Source organism: Lagenorhynchus albirostris, chromosome 21 (genome assembly GCF_949774975.1).
Source record: "Lagenorhynchus albirostris chromosome 21, mLagAlb1.1, whole genome shotgun sequence".
In the NCBI taxonomy this organism is placed as follows: Eukaryota; Metazoa; Chordata; class Mammalia; order Artiodactyla; family Delphinidae; genus Lagenorhynchus; species Lagenorhynchus albirostris.
This window is the reverse complement of record NC_083115.1, coordinates 16,320,675-16,339,113: the sequence shown is the minus strand read 5'-3', so window position 1 is coordinate 16,339,113 and position 18,439 is coordinate 16,320,675. Positions and strand designations below refer to the sequence as shown.

Genomic DNA, 18,439 nt, shown 5'->3' with positions numbered 1-18,439 from the left:
ATTTATTTATTTATTTTGGCTGTGTTGGGTCCTCATTTCTGTGCGAGGGCTTTCTCTAGTTGCGGCGAGCAGGGGCCACTCTTCATCGTGGTGCATGGGCCTCTCACTGTCACAGCCTCTCTTGTTGCGGAGCACAGGCTCCAGACGCGCAGGCTCAGTAGCTGTGGCTCATGGGCCCAGCTGCTCCGTGGCATGTGGGATCCTCCCAGACCAGGGCTCGAACCCGTGTCCCCTGCATTAGCAGGCAGACTCTCAACCACTGTGCCACCAGGGAAGCCCTTGACTTCAACTCTTACATCTATGCCAAAGTTAAAAAAAATGTTTAAAGCATATAAAAGAACTCAACAATTATATCTAACAGTATATCTATATGTTTATATACTGGCAGCCCATATAGTCAGTACCTAGCACAAAGGAAGGATTACTTTGTCCCACAATTTTGTTTGGTTTTCTTTAATTCGAATTAGCTACCAACATTTTAAAGATAGGGAAATTTCATATAAAAATTCATTATTTGGGTCTCTACTTGAAAAACAGAGCTAGCTCCACTGGCCTGCATTTCTTCACTAGAGAGAGAGCTGAGCTGCATCTCCCTCACTGGGTCGGCTGGTCCTGTCCAGTCCACTGTAGCCCCACCCATGCCAGTGAAACCAACGGTCAGCTGCATGGCATTCTGCTGATTTTATTTCTTACAGCAGTTAGGAAAAAAGTGAAATTTGAGTGTTTCCATTAAATATATGTATTTTTTAAAAAGACCAAGAAAGATTTTGTTCTAATAAAGATCGGAGGGAACATATTTAATTATTCAAGTGAAGAACTAATGTTTTTAATATACTAAGTATGTACATAAACAAAGATCCCATAATGAAACTAAACTCATGTAACTGGTTTCCCTCATTCAGCTTCCACGCCTGGCCAGGGTAGATGTTTGGGCTTGAAGCCTCTGCTCTAGCAATCAGACTGGACCTGGGTGACTGTTTCCTAAGATGGCAGAGAGGATTCATGTATATACTGAGTGAACATATATATTCATGTATATACCAAATGCTATATATATAGCACTACCATCTGATGATCTCTAAGGCCAAGTCTCCTGAGATTCTACACAGACGTATAAATTACATGAAAAAATATTTGGATGTTATAGTACTGTAATTTATCTTTACGAGGTTATTTGAAATTACACATTTATGTTTATGTGTTTTTCTTTATTTTTATATTATTAGCTCCCTAGTCTATAAGCTCCTTATGGGGAAGAACTATGTATGTTTTTCTCACCAATTCAATAATACTTCCTGAATAGACAGACAAAAGGAAACATGCCCAAAAGGTAAAATAAATTTATAAGAAAAAAATAAATGAAGAATACTAATAGGAAAGCCCAAGGGTAAAGGGTATTGAAGGCAAAAGGAGAGAATTTATTCTATTCAACTAGAAACTGTCAAAGAAGAATGAATTATCAATCTGGAAGCAAGTAAGCAGAAACACTCACTAATGGACCATTTACAATTAGCTTGAGTCTTTACAGAACTAAATACTTTTCCATGACGTGGTAAAGAACTGCACCAGAGTGTCACATGTGAGAAAAATAAAATAGACCAAGATACCCAAACTAATCAATGCTGGGTATGGCACTAAGTTTTACATTTGAAAGGCATGATCAAGTAGTGATAAATACAAGAAATTAATACCTGCAGGGTAACAGCAGGGATCAAGAAGCCAGACAGCTGAGCTCAAATTCTATCACCATTTAATTTTATTATCTCCATATACTAACTCTGTAACCTTGCACAAGTGATGTTAACCTCTCCATACCTTAATTTCCTCATCTATGAAATAGAGATAAAAACAACATATTTCGGGCTTCCCTGGTGGCACAGTGGTTGAGAGTCCGCCTGCCGATGCAGGGGACACGGGTTCGTGCCCCGGTCCGGGAAGATCCCACATGCTGCGGAGCGACTGGGCCCGTGAGCCATGGCTGCTGAGCCTGTGCGTCCGGAGCCTGTGCTCCACAATGGGAGAGGCCACAACAGTGAGAGGCCTGCGTACCACAACAAAACAAAACAAAACAAAACAACATATTTCTCTTTGGACTGTTATGAAGCTAAATGAAAGAAAACACATGAAGTACTTAGAAGAGTCCTTGGACTTATAAGGACTCAATGTTAGCGATGATGATGTAATCACGACAAATTCCAATAGGACTGGTATCCTTATAGGAAGCAGGACGTGAGTCCCATTGGGTTAGGGTCCCATCCTTATGACCGCATATAACTTTAATTACCCCCTTAAAGGCCTTATATCCCCCCAAAGCAGCATAAAGGTTAAGTAAAACTTACACTGAATCTTATATAAAATTTCACAAATTTATGCAAAATACCACCCAAACCACATACAATATATCAAAATAAGGCTAATGCATGTAAACTGCCACTGTATGCTGAAAAAACATACTTCCTCTATAATGGAAAAGTCAAAATGTGTTTACTCACTAATGGCAAAAACTATGTACTGATAAAGGTAACATTGACTGTAATTATTGTAATCATATCACATAATTAATAACTACTCATTGCATGCACTGAATTGTATTTTTATCTGGCAAACAGAGATGCGGCAATCTTAACTAACTCTATTAAATATGTTATTAAAACAAAACTCTTTTACCTGCTGAAAAACATCTGTTCCCTCATCGTAGTCCACCATACTGAAGAAGAGTTTGTTACAAAAAGCAGAGGAATAGCGCCACGAGTTAGCCAGTATTTGATATTCTTCGTTAGCTTGCCTGATAAGGATAATGGGACAGAGTAGAAACATTATCAGTATTGAAACATTAACAAAGCTATTAATAAAACAGGTAATTCTGGGACAAGAGTTGGTCTGTTTTAGTATGAACTGCAAGCTAAGAGTAGATTTTATAGTTTAAACGGAGGTAAAAAAATAGAATATTCCATGAGGTAAAAATTATACAGAATTCAAACTTTGTCATTCGTGAATAAAGGGTTACTGCATCACAGCCACACTGATACCTTTACTTACTGCTATGTTTGCTATTACACTACATAAGGGCAGAGTGGAGGAGTTCTAATAGAAAGCGTGTGGGCAAAAAAGCCCATCCTGACCCTTTAAATAAGAAGCCCGACAACTCTTATTACAGGGGATAAAATCATTTTGTGCCGTCTCCTATACATATAACTTAAATCTTCTGATGATTTTTAGTAACAGGCACAGAGCAATTTTTAAGAATTTTGGAATTCACTTTAATGGAGAAATAAAAATCATGGATATATGTTTTAAAACTGTAAATACAGTTGTACTGCACCTTTATATATTCCATCTATCTAAAAATGCATTTACATTCACACCTAAAAGTAAGCAAAAATTTGAGTAGCTAAACCAAATGCCACAAACAAGCTCTTCTCTAAGAGCATATTTACTCCTATTTTGAATTTGTTTCTATTGGACATTTTGTTGATATGCCAGATACTAAAGCTCTATAGTTAGGTGAAGGCAGGGAGTAGAAATAAAGAAACGGTGTTGCTAGAAGGATGTAGGTATAGTCATGGAAAAAGAAGCAACAGTGATTGCTAAAACTTTAATTTTAAAAACAGGGGAGGGGGCTTCTTCCATACGGTTGACTACTCACAGGAGATCTGGGGAGTCTCTCCCAAAAGAAGTATAGATATAAAAAGGTATAACCCCACAGTCACAAAAAGACTTGGAGTGGAGTCAGCAGCAGATAAACGAGTTCAAGAACTATCTGGAAAACATAAGGCTAGTGGAAAAGTTTTGATGGAGGAAGTTACAATCCCAGAGAAGACTGCAGTAAAAGGAGAAGCTAGGAAAAGTACTGGATTAGAAGCAGCAGAGATGCTGGCTCTGAGATTTCATCTTGCTAACGAGCTAGCCTATTACTGTTTCATGGATGCTGGCAGAAGCCATGAGACTCCTGGGTTAGAGACCTTATGGACTTTATTCTTCATGTTTGTTTGCATCAGTTCCCCATGCCCCCAACTTCATGGGGTAGCACAAAAGGCCCTTCCTGAATACCTGCACACACAGTTCACTGTGTTACAGGACAGCCATACTGAGTTTGGAGGACTTACTGTTTTTATAGCACATGATGATAAACCCCATGCTTTGTTCAGTGAAACACATAATGTCACTCCTTAAGGCCTGTCACCGCACACACAACCCTTGGCATTCTTGGCATGCCCATCAAGAACATGCAGGATCATCAAAGCCCGTGGCAGGATGATCATACTGTTGCTTTTCCCAACAGTATTCACAAAAAAATAACAATGCCATATAAAAAAAAAAAAAACAAGGAAAGTAAAAGAGCAAGCACTTATAAATAGAAAATATGATTTCTCAAATGAAACACCAATATTAGTAGAGTTAAATAAAATTCAAAGAACAAAATGGACACAGGTGGACAATATTGGTGGGAGGAAGGAGAGAGGTACCTAGGCATATAATCCAATAAGCCCAAACTTCACATAGAAGGAGACCCAAAAAGAGAAGAGACAAAGGAAATTTTCTGGAAACATAATACAATTAAAGGAGACTAGGTATTCAAATTAAAATTACTTCCCAGGTTCTGAATAAGAGGAATAAGAAAAGACCAACATATTGTGATATTTTACAACACTAGAGGCTGGCAGATAACAGAATAACGCCTTCAGAGTTTTGAGGGCATGTTATTTTCAATCTAGAATTGTATATCAAGCCAAACGATTAAGTTTGAAATAAACACGTTTGAAAAAATGTAAGTCATATGAAATTACCTTAGGCTATAATTTATAGAAATGGTAAAAATGAGAGTGTGATAGAAGAACTGTAAGGAAGATAAAAGGGCAACTAGAAATATGATGCAGTAGGAAAGGTGGAAGATGTGTAAGAAAGCTGTGATCCAACTACGAAGCTATGAAATACAAATCAGGACAGGAATTTACTTGGACTTCAAGATGAAGAGAACCGATTGTAAGCAACCATTACAATTAGAAAGAGTGGCACGATGCCCAGACTATCATTAAGGCACGTGTGGTCCTGCGACAGGAAAAACAACAACAAAATGAATCTAAAAGGCAAGGTCCAAAGAAGAAGAAAATTAAAATGTATCATAATCTTGATTGCTAGGTGATGGGAAAAGGCAGTCATTTTGAACATTTTCTTTTGCGTCAGGGAGGGGGTCATAAACAACAGCACTGTGGAAAAGGAACCATAATAAAAACCTACTACTTTGCAATTGATGCTATTTCTGTAGAAACAATAAGTCAACCTACAGACAGAGCACAGATGTAATGATGGTTACAGTACAGAATGTAAGAGCTATCAACTATGACAATACAGGATTGGTAGGTAAAAGGGAGGAAGAAGGTGTACTTGCTAATCTTCGACTTAGGAAATCAAGAGATATCACTTACACTTATGAACAAGAAATAGAAGAGCGCTATTTACTGTTTACAATAATAAAAACTATAAAAAGGGTAAGGGGTGAGATGAGTTAAATCCTCACCTATTAGAGCCAGAAATGTAAAGATCAGGTCTACTGCATGAAATATATAAGACTAACACTTAGAGGTATGAAAAAAAACACCAGAAGAAAAAAACACAAAGGAATAACAGTGATTGCCTGTGGCTAAGTCTGCAAATAAGTGAGTGCAAGGGCTAGGGACATTCTAGGCCCTTTTTTATTAACAAGGAGCACATAACAGTGCTATGATTAAAATATATTTAAGTGGGCTAAATATGAACAAGGCTATAATCTGAGGTCACTTAGCATAAAGGCCTTAAGGGCACGTTTTAAGACAGCACAGTACAAAAACCGACCATTGTAAAGATCAGCCTGAGACTGCACTGTGCTCCCTAGGCAGAAAACTATACTGTATACATTCTGAATCTGTTCAAATGAAATAATTACAAACTTTTAAAAGTTTGGTGGTTAAATAAGATTTAACCTGAGCACCTAACAGCAAGAAGTGAGCTAATCTCCAAGGTCTCTGTTTTCATGGAGTTGACGTTTTAGTGAGGAGACATATAATAAACAACCAAATAAACAAATGAAAATCATTAAAAGGTAAGATATACACTGAGAAAAAAAATTCCATGGAATTGTATTACAGAAAACAATGGAGGATCTACTCAGATGACGCGGTCATAAAAGGCTTCTCAGATGAAGCGACACTAATGCTCAAATCCCAAGGATGAGAAAAAGCCATCGCTGAAAAGAGCTGGAGAACGGACATTTCGGAGAGCAGGAACAGCAAGCACGAGGGCTGGGAAGGGAAAGACTTCAAGGTACTGGAGAGATGAAGCTGTGATGTAAATGGGAACATGCTCTCTGTCTCCTGGAGGGATACACGCGGATTACATGGTTCACACCCTCCCTCATCTATTTAAAACAGTGCCTCACGGCTCTTCTTCGAACCCTAAATAAAAGCAGAGTTAGGACCAATATGAGCCCTAAAATCTGAGTTGATTTTTGTCATATGGAATATAATGTTACAGGTAATTATTCATCATTGATTTTCAAAGAAAAAATGTATAGTAATGTCACACGGTGAATTGGCACTGACGATTAAGTAGATCTGAACATCTCTGTACTAATGAACCTTAAGAGACCAGTACAGCCTTAAAAAAAATCGTTAAAATGATAGCATAACAATTAAGAAAGCAGTTTATTTTTACACAAAAGGACATCTTACACAAAAGCACATTTTAACTTTTAAAATGAAACTTAGGGAAATGGCACATCTGCAAAAACTGGCATTCTTATGATAATGATGCTCTGAGAAATGAAAATGCTTCATTTTGAAAAAAACACAGGAAAAATACTATCAAATTTTAGTATTCAACATCTGTGTATAGTATCTTATGGAATGACATAAGACTGGGATAATCTTGAACTTTTTTCCCTTATAATGTTATAACCTACCCCAGACCTATTAGAATCTACTAAGTATACATTCATTCACTCATTAATTCACTCCACAAATATATATTAGTGCCAACAATGTGTCAGGTAATGAAGGACTGAATAATAAGTTCAAGGGCCCTGACTTCAAGGAGAATACACTCTAGTGAGAAACTGATGCCTCACACAAGTATACACAAAATGTCAGATAGCTGGAAATACTCTGAAGAAAATAAAACGAGAAAATGTGATAAGTGATATTGAGGGGTCAAAGAGGATGAATTCATTTTGCCTTCAAACTCTGTTTTCTACACCATCCACTTCCTCAGTTTAATTTCCTAATAATCAGCTGTGGGTTCTATCCTCTGTTCCAAAGTCCTAAAGAGTTCCCCACTGCCTATATAACGAAGACCATGGGCAGAAGAGAAGACAAAAGCCCCTATCCCCTGGCCACAATTTACATCTACAGTCTGTATCCATAGGAACATACCACATGCTCAAAGGGTCTCTCCGTTTTGTGACACCCTGTGTTCATTCTTTAAGCTTTAAATCATTAAATCCTCTGCTTAAAATGTCCTCCCTTCTTTCAAAAGCTTGCTCAAAAAAGCCCCTCCCTCAGAAGCCACTTCAATTCTCTGTAATACTTCGGCCAACTGTCAGAAATGGAAATTCTCAGCTGCCGTGCAGCGCTGTTTATTTTATGCATATACTGTTCTGCTTATGCATACTAGGTTTATGCAGTGATTGTTCGGTGGCTAGGCCTTAGTCCAGAATAGGTATTTAATAAAGGTTTGATGATGAATAATATACTTTCCTGAAGAGTCAATATATTACATATACCCTAAAACTAAATAATACTAAATTAGAGATTTTGAATGCTGGACAGTCTGACTAAAAGCCCACTTAGTCACATTTATGTCACAGGTTAATGTCTCTTTTAAGGCCAGTTTGCTTCACGGTATAGGTGGTCTTAGGAAGAAAAAAAGAAACACCTTAAATCTTTGTACCATCACAAATATATGCTATTTGTCAAAGGAATAGTGGTCTTGATTTGAAAGATTATAATGACTAAATCATCTCCTAACATCATGTTCCTAAATCAATTTCATATGAAATATAAAATCTAGATCGTAATCATCAGTGATGTTTATTCAGCATTTTAATATATGCTATAATAATAAAAAAGTATACCTCACAGTCTCCGCCTTTAAGAAGCTTGTCAGAGAACAGAATAGACACACACTAACACACAAGTAAGATACATATATTGAAAAAAGAATGCAGATTGTAGATGCTATACAGCATATAGAAGAGAATGGGATCACAGTGGATTGAGCAGCTGGACAAAGTGTGAATGTGAAAATATTCAGAAAAGAATGGAAGGACTAAAATTATAATAATCAAGGAAGGACAGGAAGAGAATATGAAGGCAACAGAAGCAGTATAAACAAAGACTACCCAGTCTGAAATGTATATTATGTAGTCAAATAACAACTAAGTTTCATATTAGAAAATAAGGAAAGAATAGACTGGAAGCTCTCTTCCAGGAGAAAGATAAATAAGATCTTGACTTTATTCTGTAAATAGTGAATAACTACTACAAGTGTTTTGAAAGAAGTAGATTATGCAAAATACTAATTAAGAAAGCTGTATCTGGCAACAGTGTGCATAATGTATTAGAGGAGGAGAAAATAAATGTTTGTAAACCACTCAGAACGTTACTATACTGGTCTAGTTAGGAAAATATATGCAGCTATTAAAATACTATATAAATGAAGATATGACCTATTTCTTACATATTCTCCTTTAGAATCTAGAGCACCAAAGCAACAAGCAAAATTTTCTACACATCTTGCTTCTAGTTAGGAATCTATCTGTTGGTATAAAGAATTCCAGGGAAGCTAAGCAAATTACATTTTTTCAACACAAATACAATACTCAGAGAAAACTTACTACTGACAAGGTAAATGGGGGCTTGCTTCCGTTGAAGGTAATTTAGTAGCAATAGGACTAGAGACCAGATATGTTTGTCACTAGAAATAATTCAATAAGCCTGAGAAAAACATATTTCAATGTTGATGATATCTATTTAGGGTAAAAAAGATTGTTAGAAGGAATATGCCCCAATAACATAAACCCTGTTCTCTAAACTTAACTCCATTATGTCTTATCTCTCCATATTCCAACTTCTTCATGCTTAACAGGGGATAGAAGAAGCCTAACTAATGACAAAGAAAGTGACTGGCTTCTTGCATATGTTTGTGTCAGCTTAGACTAATGAGCAAAGGTGTCATTAACGCTTATTAGAACCCTTCAAACTTCACTGCCATCTGAAATTGAAAGCTGAAAACCACAAATGCTCCTAGCACTTAAATAAGCACATTTCCAACACTGTTAGCTAAAAAAGTACTTTCTGTTTTAATAGTTCATAGGAACATTAGAGATGTAACTTTATGAATGGAAGGAACACTGTAGATTTTCCTAATCTATTAACATGCAGCCTGAAGAGGGCAGTCAAGTTGCAGCAAAGCATCCAGGAAGGCCTAAGCAGTAACTGCAGGGCACGGTTCTGGGAAAACTCTTCTATTAAATCTTCTCAATTTTTTGTTATGGAAACAAGAAAAAAATCAATCCAAATGCTACAGCAGTTTATAATCCTTTTTAAAGGGTTATGCAAAACTAAAAAGGATTATTAACTCATCCATAGTTGTATATATTTAATATAGCTCCCATGATGAATATAGTTTTTATCTTTTATGCCCTTGAAGGGATTTTTAAAGAAATATGGTTTCTCTTTTTAATGTTAATCAAACTTCCTATAAAATAAGATTCATATTAAAATCTCTATGTATGCCTCTTATTTATATTTTTATGATAAATTATATATAGATATAACTATATATTGCATGGATATTCCAAAGTGTATCTTCATAAAACCTCAAATTATTCAATTTCTATAGATAGTGATATATATAGAGAGAGATCTGGTATGAGTGGAACCATCCATTACTTACAGTTCTGATACCCTGAAGAGAAAAAAACTGGTAAACAACACCCTGCACAAAGATTTCAACAGTGATTTCTCTCTGGTTGTGCTACAAATATTCAGGACCCTACTGAATATACTGAAATATATTAAATAGACCCAATGCCTCTGAAGAGCTGAAGAATCCACAGTTAACTACCACTTTGTAACTGGCTCTGTATAATTCACTACTTGCCAGATAAAGATACTGTGTCCATCACACCTATGTTTTCTGAGCATCTATCTTTTTCTTTGGAAAACAATTCTAACGTGAACTTGCGATTCCAACACATATATTACAGCAAAAATGTATATGAACGTAAGAGATATTAAACTGTATGTAACATGCATAGTAGCAACTCAGTTTATGAGTCAGCAGAATTTTTGTTCTCTTAAGAAAAATGATAATACTAACATACAAAAAAGCTTAACAGGTTGTATGCTAAGAAAACTGACACATAGCTAAAAGAAGAAAGGAACTGTGCAGAAATTAGGAAGTCTAGTTCATGATTTGTTTTCAGAGATCATACTGGTGTTGTAATTCTAAAACTATTTTATATGCACTGAAAGGGAGAGCAAACGAGCAAATACACCAGTATTGCTGGGATCCAGGTTTTCATTTTGGAGAAAGGAGATAAAACTATGGAATAGGGAAAATAGAGGAAAAACCCTACAGTGTTAGCTTGGAATAGGAGAGATCCAGTTAAAGTCATAATTTATATATGTATGTATGTATGTATGTGTGTGTAGGTACACACATACACACATCCTAGCTCTATCTACTAAAAAAGGCTGCAAGCAATGATACTATCCCAGCAGCAAACAGTATAACTTGCCCAGTTCTTGCTTTCTAAATATCACTTCCTACCAAAAAGATGAAGGACCCCTTGAAAGAGGGAAGAGATATGGGAACATATGTATATGTATAACTGATTCACTTTGTTATAAAGCAGAAACTAACACACCCATTGTAGAGCAATTATACCCCAATAAAGATGTTAAAAAAAAAATGCTTCTTGCAGTTCCATGACAGGGAAAGTATATAAAGTAGGCTTAGAATATTTTGTTGAGCCAGAAAGCAAAGACTAACAGAGGCATGTAAATGACACAGGAGTTGGTTTCCACTGATCAAATTTAGGGCAACTTGAACACTGAAGAAGAATAATCACAGCAACAGATTAGTAAATAAAAAAAAGAATCTTTGCATTGAGATACTCAGAAGGGCAAATGGAGGAAAGAAAAGCTCTCATTTATAGAAGAATACCAACTAATTAATGTTAAAGCAATGACAGAATGTTTAAAAATCACCCCTTCACAATCATCAATGTAATATCAAATTCAGGCAGAGATGATCAATGGATATTACAATCACTGGGTAAAAGAGAGCCAAGAAACAGGATAGTCACGTTATCTCAAAGTGTCCCCCCTCTTAACCCATTCACCTTCCCCAAACACTTACTACAAGGGAAAGATATACTTGTACAACAGAAAGATGTAATGATCACCACCTCGATCAAGTGATCAATCTCATCACTGGTGTTTGAAAGAACAATATGTGCCTCCTGATAGGATGCAATAAGAAGTACACAAATAACTGCTATAGTACTTTTAAAAAAGCAGATTATGTCATTGAATTAATGCCATTTCACTTAAAAGTAATAATGGTATTCTGATTAGGTAAGAATGTCTTATTAAAATATGCAAACTGAAATATTTAGCAGTGATATTTCATGGTGTCTACAAGTTAAAAGTACGTTTGCTGGTATGTGACTCATTTTTTACTTATACTTAAAAGAATGTGAACAAAGAATAACAAAGAGCATCTCTCATCACCCACCTCCACAGGGGTTAAGTCACAACCATTGCAGTCACCCACAGACAGTGTACCAAGAGGAGTTCAGGATGAAAAACAGGTGAGGCGCTCTGTGCTTTGGATAAACAGGCCCTTAGATAGTTAGACACATATCTCAGGAAGAATTTCAATGACCCAAGATGCTTGCATCTTTCCAGACATAGCAAAGCACTAAATCATTAACATACACCTGTTCTTTGGAATTATCAGTGATCTTTTACCAAGATGTGTGTCATTGCTTTTACCAAGACTGCATGTTATTTCCAAACCAAAAAAATTTGTAAACTGGCCCCTCCCCTACCTCTTCAGAGCAGTTTCCTCAGGTCTAACTGAGTGGCTGTCTCCCAGGCTATATATAGTCCCCAGTAAGACCCTGAATAAAATGTAAACTCACAACTCTTATGTGTCTTTCTTGAAGGCAATGAGCAAAATCAAATGTGGCAAAATGTTATAATTAGTGAAATCTTGGTGAAGTGTAGACTGGTGTCTTTGTACTACTGTTTCAATTTTCTGTAGGTTTGAAATTATAAGATGGGTGACTAAATCTGGACTTTATATACAAATAATATAGAAAATAGAACTCAGAGAACGCTACAGTGTCACACAGATAATTAAAGTTCACTGAAAACATCCATTTATTCATTGTAAAAGAGTTGGGATTATCCAATCTGAGGAAGACACACCTAGGAGGAAATTTAATACAGTGAACTCAAATCACATCCCTTCGACCTAAAAAAATAATTAAACTAGACAGCGTTCAGCAGTAACCCTAAAACATCATTTATATTAAACTGGTCATGGATTCAGTCAAGTCTGAAACAGTCCTCACGTATTAGCCAAGCCAGGCAAAGAATGTGTGAATGGCATGAGAGTTTGCCAGTCTTTGACAAAGAAGTGGAATACTTTGTCCAGGTAGCCAGACATATTAGAAAAACTTAAGAATTAAGGCCATAGAGAAATATTATCCAAGGATTAAAGGAAATGATAAGGGTTGTAATCCCAAAACCATTTAGAAAGCACTTACCAGTGCATTAAGAGATGGACACGGTAATTTTATCTACAAATGATTCTCACATTATGTGCTAACTTCAGAATTGAATCTCCTAAGAGATATGACTTCAGTGTAATGAAACAAAAGGCTGATGAGCTCTTCCACATGGTCTTGGCCAGCTATCTCCAACTCACCAACCCTTGCTATGAAATGCTAATCTGAACGAAAGCTTTTCATGATCTAATAGTTTAAGGAATGCTGGCTGATGGATCCCTGCACTAAAAGATTAATAATCTTAGTTGGGAATGCAAAATGCAAATTACAGTTCACAGGGTAGGAACAATAATGAATATGTGCACTTAAGGAAAGCATTAAACTTACTAGCTCTGGAGTCACAAATCCCAACCCTGACAGGTATCAGCTCTGTGACTTTGGGTAAATTATACAACCTCTCAGCTTTGATGTTGTCATCTAAAACATGGATTTTTCTCAGTCCTACCTTTTAGAGTAATGAGAATGACATGAGATATTATATATATAAATGACCTAACACAGGACTGCCCAAATAGTTTACACATAATAAACAATCATTTTATTTAGTTAGAGAAGAAAAGATGTTAGCCAGTTAATATCTAATATATCAACGTAAAAATTTATTCTCCCTCCTCTTTAAAATACCTTTGTAATTACTAATCATTTTTTCATTTATTTGAAGTCCAACAACATATTAACTTCCAATACGTTACCAAGCTTTGATTGTATGTGCACCCTGCTTGACTCCACATGTACTTTTTGATTTTCCTTCATCTGGATGTTTTTTCTTACATCTATTGAATGACAGTAATAACCTTAGAAGAGGTTATTTTGTTCTTAGAATTTTTAGCGAATTCTGGTAGAGATAAGTAACTTTGTGGTAGAATACATCTAAAAGATTTAGCAATTATGGGGAATATTCCTTACAGTACAATTAGATAAAGGAAGTTTGGAGTTAACACTTACGGGAGGTGAGAATTATATTGAGTAGTCCTAATTTAACAACTTTATTTGGCCAGGGAGTTTGATGTGTGCACTGAGGAAGGTGAGAATTGAATTCTGAGATTTGTGAAGAAACTGACTTTGTGAAAGAAGAGCAGAATGATTTGCTAAGAGGGCTTACAAGGAAGCCAATAGCTCATTCATCAGCCATTCAGCAAAGAAAAGCAACTGGAGAATCTTTAAGTGTGTCAGCTCTAGAAGAAAATTTCACTTTTTCTTAAAGAAAAGAAAAAAGCAGAAAAAGTCTCACAAAGGAAAGCACTAATCTTTTAAACTTATAGCTATGAACATTTCAATGACTCTACAGAATTATAAAAAAATTATAGCAGTATTATAGAAGTGGTCCCAAATTACACTGACACAGAAGGACCCAGGAGAATTCAAGTTTTTAAACAAAAATGACTGCTGATGATAGAGTGCCTTTCTCAATGAATCTACAACTCCCTCTGAGGCACTTAATTTATAATACAGAATATAATATGAATACTTTTTCTTGAAAATTTTTCTTGAAACTCCTCTTTACCTTTCCATCTTGGCTGTCCCCTTGAGATCTCTTTCATTCACTCTGCTCATATGGGTCACATTCAGTACTCTCTTGGCTCAATGACAGTAGATCTCAGACCACTTTTCAATCACAATTATTTAACAGATCCTCCTTTTAAATTTATATTACTCTATAATGTAAATCTATCAACCTCATCCAATAAACTCCAAGACATCCCTCTTTCAGCTCACTTAATATTTTTCCTCTCCAGTTCCATTAAAATCCTGAGTTATTTCGACATACATGTTTATAATCTAGATGAGACCCCAGCCTTATCATTCCTAAAGCTTCTCTATTATATCCACAATCATCTACATTATACTTTAGCAATTTACTCATTTATTTAATCAACTCTTTACAATTTCCTAATTTTCAACCCCGTCCTCCTTTCACACAAAACCTCTCCTTCACTCTTGTGAAAATCTAGCTTAATTGTATCACACCTAGTTTATCAGCTGTCCCCTGGCTTCTTTGACCCCCTAACCAACTTTTAACCCACAGTTATACATTTCAGATATACTCTCACTAGCATTCTCAGAATATGTGCCGATTAATCCACTTCGTAGAATAAAGCAAACAGGTTAATCCCTATGGAGGATGTTCTTGCTCCTAAATTGCTGAGTATTGGGGAAGAAATCATTTAATTCTATAGATTCTTCACTAAAAATCTGAGTATTCTAGTTTCATAAAGGATCCTTGTCAATGCTATATGGTCATCCAAATAACTAATAAGGCTTCATCCATTCCCATTGTTCCTCAACGAAATTAAATTTTAAAAAGCTGTGAATCATGAACCTGCTTCTTTGCTTCCCTGTCTCTATACTGGATGCACAGTAGAATTACCTAGAGCATGTTTTTTAAAATGTCAATGTGTTGACCACCCCCGCAAAGAAAACCAATTAAACTAGAATGTCTAGGTATGGGAAGCACATTATCTGCTCTACACTTTTTATTTGCCTCTAAACCTTCATGGGCTCTTCCTTTCTCCTCTAACAACTTCACCATCATCTTGATCCATGAATTAACTTTTCCTAATAACTTCAATCTTTTTCTCTTGTAAATCTAAAAGTACTCTAAAATTTAGAAGTTTATTACAAAAAAGGCTGTAATAAACAAATAAAGGTTATTTTGAGCTAAACGTCATTAAAAAATTGAGGGTCCATATTTAACCATTTAACAACATAATGCATTAAGTAAATTATTACTTAAAGGATATACCATTTAACAGTATGCTGTGGTTTATGTTATCAAAATATATACAATTATATGTAACTGTAAAATAAATACTTGGATAATAAAGTCTTTCTAGGTTACAGTTGCAAAAAATATAATAATCAATTAAATAGATTTCTTCATAACAGTGGTGAATACAGGAAATCAATATATTCAACTTTTAGAAGCAAAGAAATGATCTCCCTAAAATATATAAGGTATTGTAGGATGCCAGAGGTCGGTTTATATTTTTGTGGAATCTGAACTGTTACACCAAATGCCAACTAAGATGGTATTTTTGCCTCAGGAGGGCTTTTCAGCACCCCTTAGATAAACATAAACATACCCTGTCCTTAATGCTAACCTAATTCTGATAAATGTTAATGTCCACTTAAGTACTGGTCCTCAAATTGATAGGAGGGGAACTCAGAATCATCTGAAATGGTGTTTTTCAAAATATTTTGCTTTTCATCTTTTCTACCCACTTTGAGCTATGTCCCAACATATACTCATTATTAGATTGTGATAAAATCTTTCATGAAAATTTCAGAATACTGAAATTACCTTTCTGCAAGCTAGTCTGAGAGAAATTGGTTTATTGTTTTCATTGGCCCATATTACTAATAATTTTGGTTTCCACTAAAGTTCAAAATGGTTTAGAAATCTGAAGTCTACAGATGATTATACAATGTGAAGAGTATGAATGTGGAGCTACAAGGGTTTGTTCTTGAAAAGATAAAGTGTTCAGCCAAGAAGAAACAGAAAACCTGAACTGTCCTTAACAACTGAGGAAATGGAATACATAATTTAAAATCTCCAGGTCAAGAAGACTTCACTGGAGAATTCTATCAAACATTTAAAGAAGAATTAACATAATTTCTAAAACTGTGTAATTTTAAAAATCACTTCCAGAAAATAAATGAGATGGGAACATTTCCCAATACATTTTATGAGGTATCAGCGTGATACCAAAATTGGACAAAGACAGTATAAATAATGAAAAATATAGACCGATATCTGACATGAACTTAGATATAAAATACTTCAACAAAATATTAGCAAATAGAATTCAGCAATACATAAAAATAATATAATACAATCAAGTGGGATTTATTCCAAAATGCAAAGCTGATTCAGCGATTGAAAATCCATTGATGTAATCTACCATATCAACATCCTAAAGAAGAAAGAACCTATCAATTGACTCCCCCAAATCTGACAAAATCCAACACCCATTCATGACAAAAGCTCTCAGTAAACTAGTTCCTCAACCTGATAGAGAACATCTACAAAACTCTTACACCTAGTATCATACTTAGTGATGAAAGACTGAATCCTTTCTCCCAAAGATCAGATCAACAGTAAAACATAAAACTATAAAACTTTCAGAAAAACACAGAAGAGAAGGGCTTCCCTAGTGGTGCAGTGGTTGAGAGTCCACCTGCCGACGCAGGGGACACGGGTTCGTGCCCCGGTCCGGGAAGATCCCACATGCCGCAGAGCGGCTGGGCCTGTGAGCCATGCGCGTCCGGAGCCTGTGCTCCGCAACGGGAGAGGCCACAACAGTGAGAGGCCCACATACCGCAAAACAAAACAGAACAAAAAAAACACAGAAGAGAAAAAAATAGAACTTTGTGATCTAGGGCTAGGCAAAGAGTTCAATTTGACAACAAAAGTAAGATCTGTAAAAGGGGAAACTGATAAATTGGACTCACTAAATTAAAATCTGCAAAAGACCTTGTTATGAGAGTGAAAACACAAACCATAGACTAGGAGAAAATATTTAAAAACCACATAGCTGACAAAGGACTAGTATCTACATTATATAAAGAACTCTCAAAATTCAGTAAAAAAAAATTCAAATAGAAATAGGCAAAAGAATGAAAGATATTTCACTAAAGAGGTGATACACAGATGACAAAAAAGCAAACGAAAAGATGTTCAACACCATTACACTAGGGAAATGCAAAATAAAACCTCAAATTAAAACTATATACCCATGGAATGGCTAAAATAAAACAATGACAACACTGATGCTGGTGAGGATATGGAAAAACTAGGTCCTTCACACACCACTGGTGGGACTGTAAAATGATACATCCACTCCAGAAAACATTTTAGCAGTTTCTGATAAAGCTAAACATGCAACTACCATTGCAATTCAGCCATCGGACTCTCTGGCCATATATGTCAGAGAAGTGAAAACTTAAGTTCACACAAAGCCTGTACAAGAATGTTCGTAACAGTTGTATTTGTAATAGTCAAAAACTGGAAACAATCCAGGTGTCTTTTAACAGATGGATGGTTAAACAAACTGCATGCAGTACATCCATACCATAGGATATTACTCAGTAATAAAAAGAATGAAGTACTGACAAATACAACAACTTGGATGGATTTTGAAGGAGTTATGATAAGTAAAAAAAGCCAAAGCCAAAAGGTCATATACTATATGATTCCACTTACATAACAGTCTTTAAATGATGAAATTACAGAAATAGAGAATAAATTCAGGAGGTGGGGAGATGGGGTGGGTGTGGCTAGAAAGGGCAACAGGAGGGATTCTTACTGTGATGGAACTGTTCTGTATCAATACCAATATCCTGTTTGTGAAACTGTGCTACAGTTTTACAAGATGTTAGCATTGGGGGGGCGGTCACTGAGTAAAAGGTATATAGGATTTCTCTGTATTATTTCCTAGAATTGCATGTGAAACTACAATTATCTCAAACTTAAAAAGTTTAATTTAAAATAAGCACTGTTGTATATATATTATATTTATACTTGTCCAAAACTTTCTTTGGTATGTTCCCACTGAAAAATATTTCATTCACTTCAAATCATATCATAGGAAGAAATTTCTA

The 18,439-nt window shown here is 35.6% G+C and overlaps 1 protein-coding gene across 5 annotated transcripts in view; it reads right to left on the bottom strand.

Moving 5' to 3' along the window:
• Nucleotides 1-18,439, bottom strand: part of TUSC3 (tumor suppressor candidate 3) — a 183,553-nt gene that overhangs the window by 103,571 nt on the left and 61,543 nt on the right. For 4 of the 5 annotated variants that reach the window (XR_009538279.1, XM_060136534.1, XM_060136536.1 and 1 more), the window contains exon 3: nucleotides 2,668-2,785. Coding sequence is in view for 4 of the 5 variants with exons in the window: in XM_060136534.1 (XP_059992517.1) it covers nucleotides 2,668-2,785 (118 nt within the window). In the remaining variant the exon portion in view is untranslated. Of the gene's footprint in view, nucleotides 1-1,815; nucleotides 1,967-2,667; nucleotides 2,786-18,439 lie in introns of those variants that run through there. The other variant, XM_060136537.1, reaches the window with a different exon arrangement.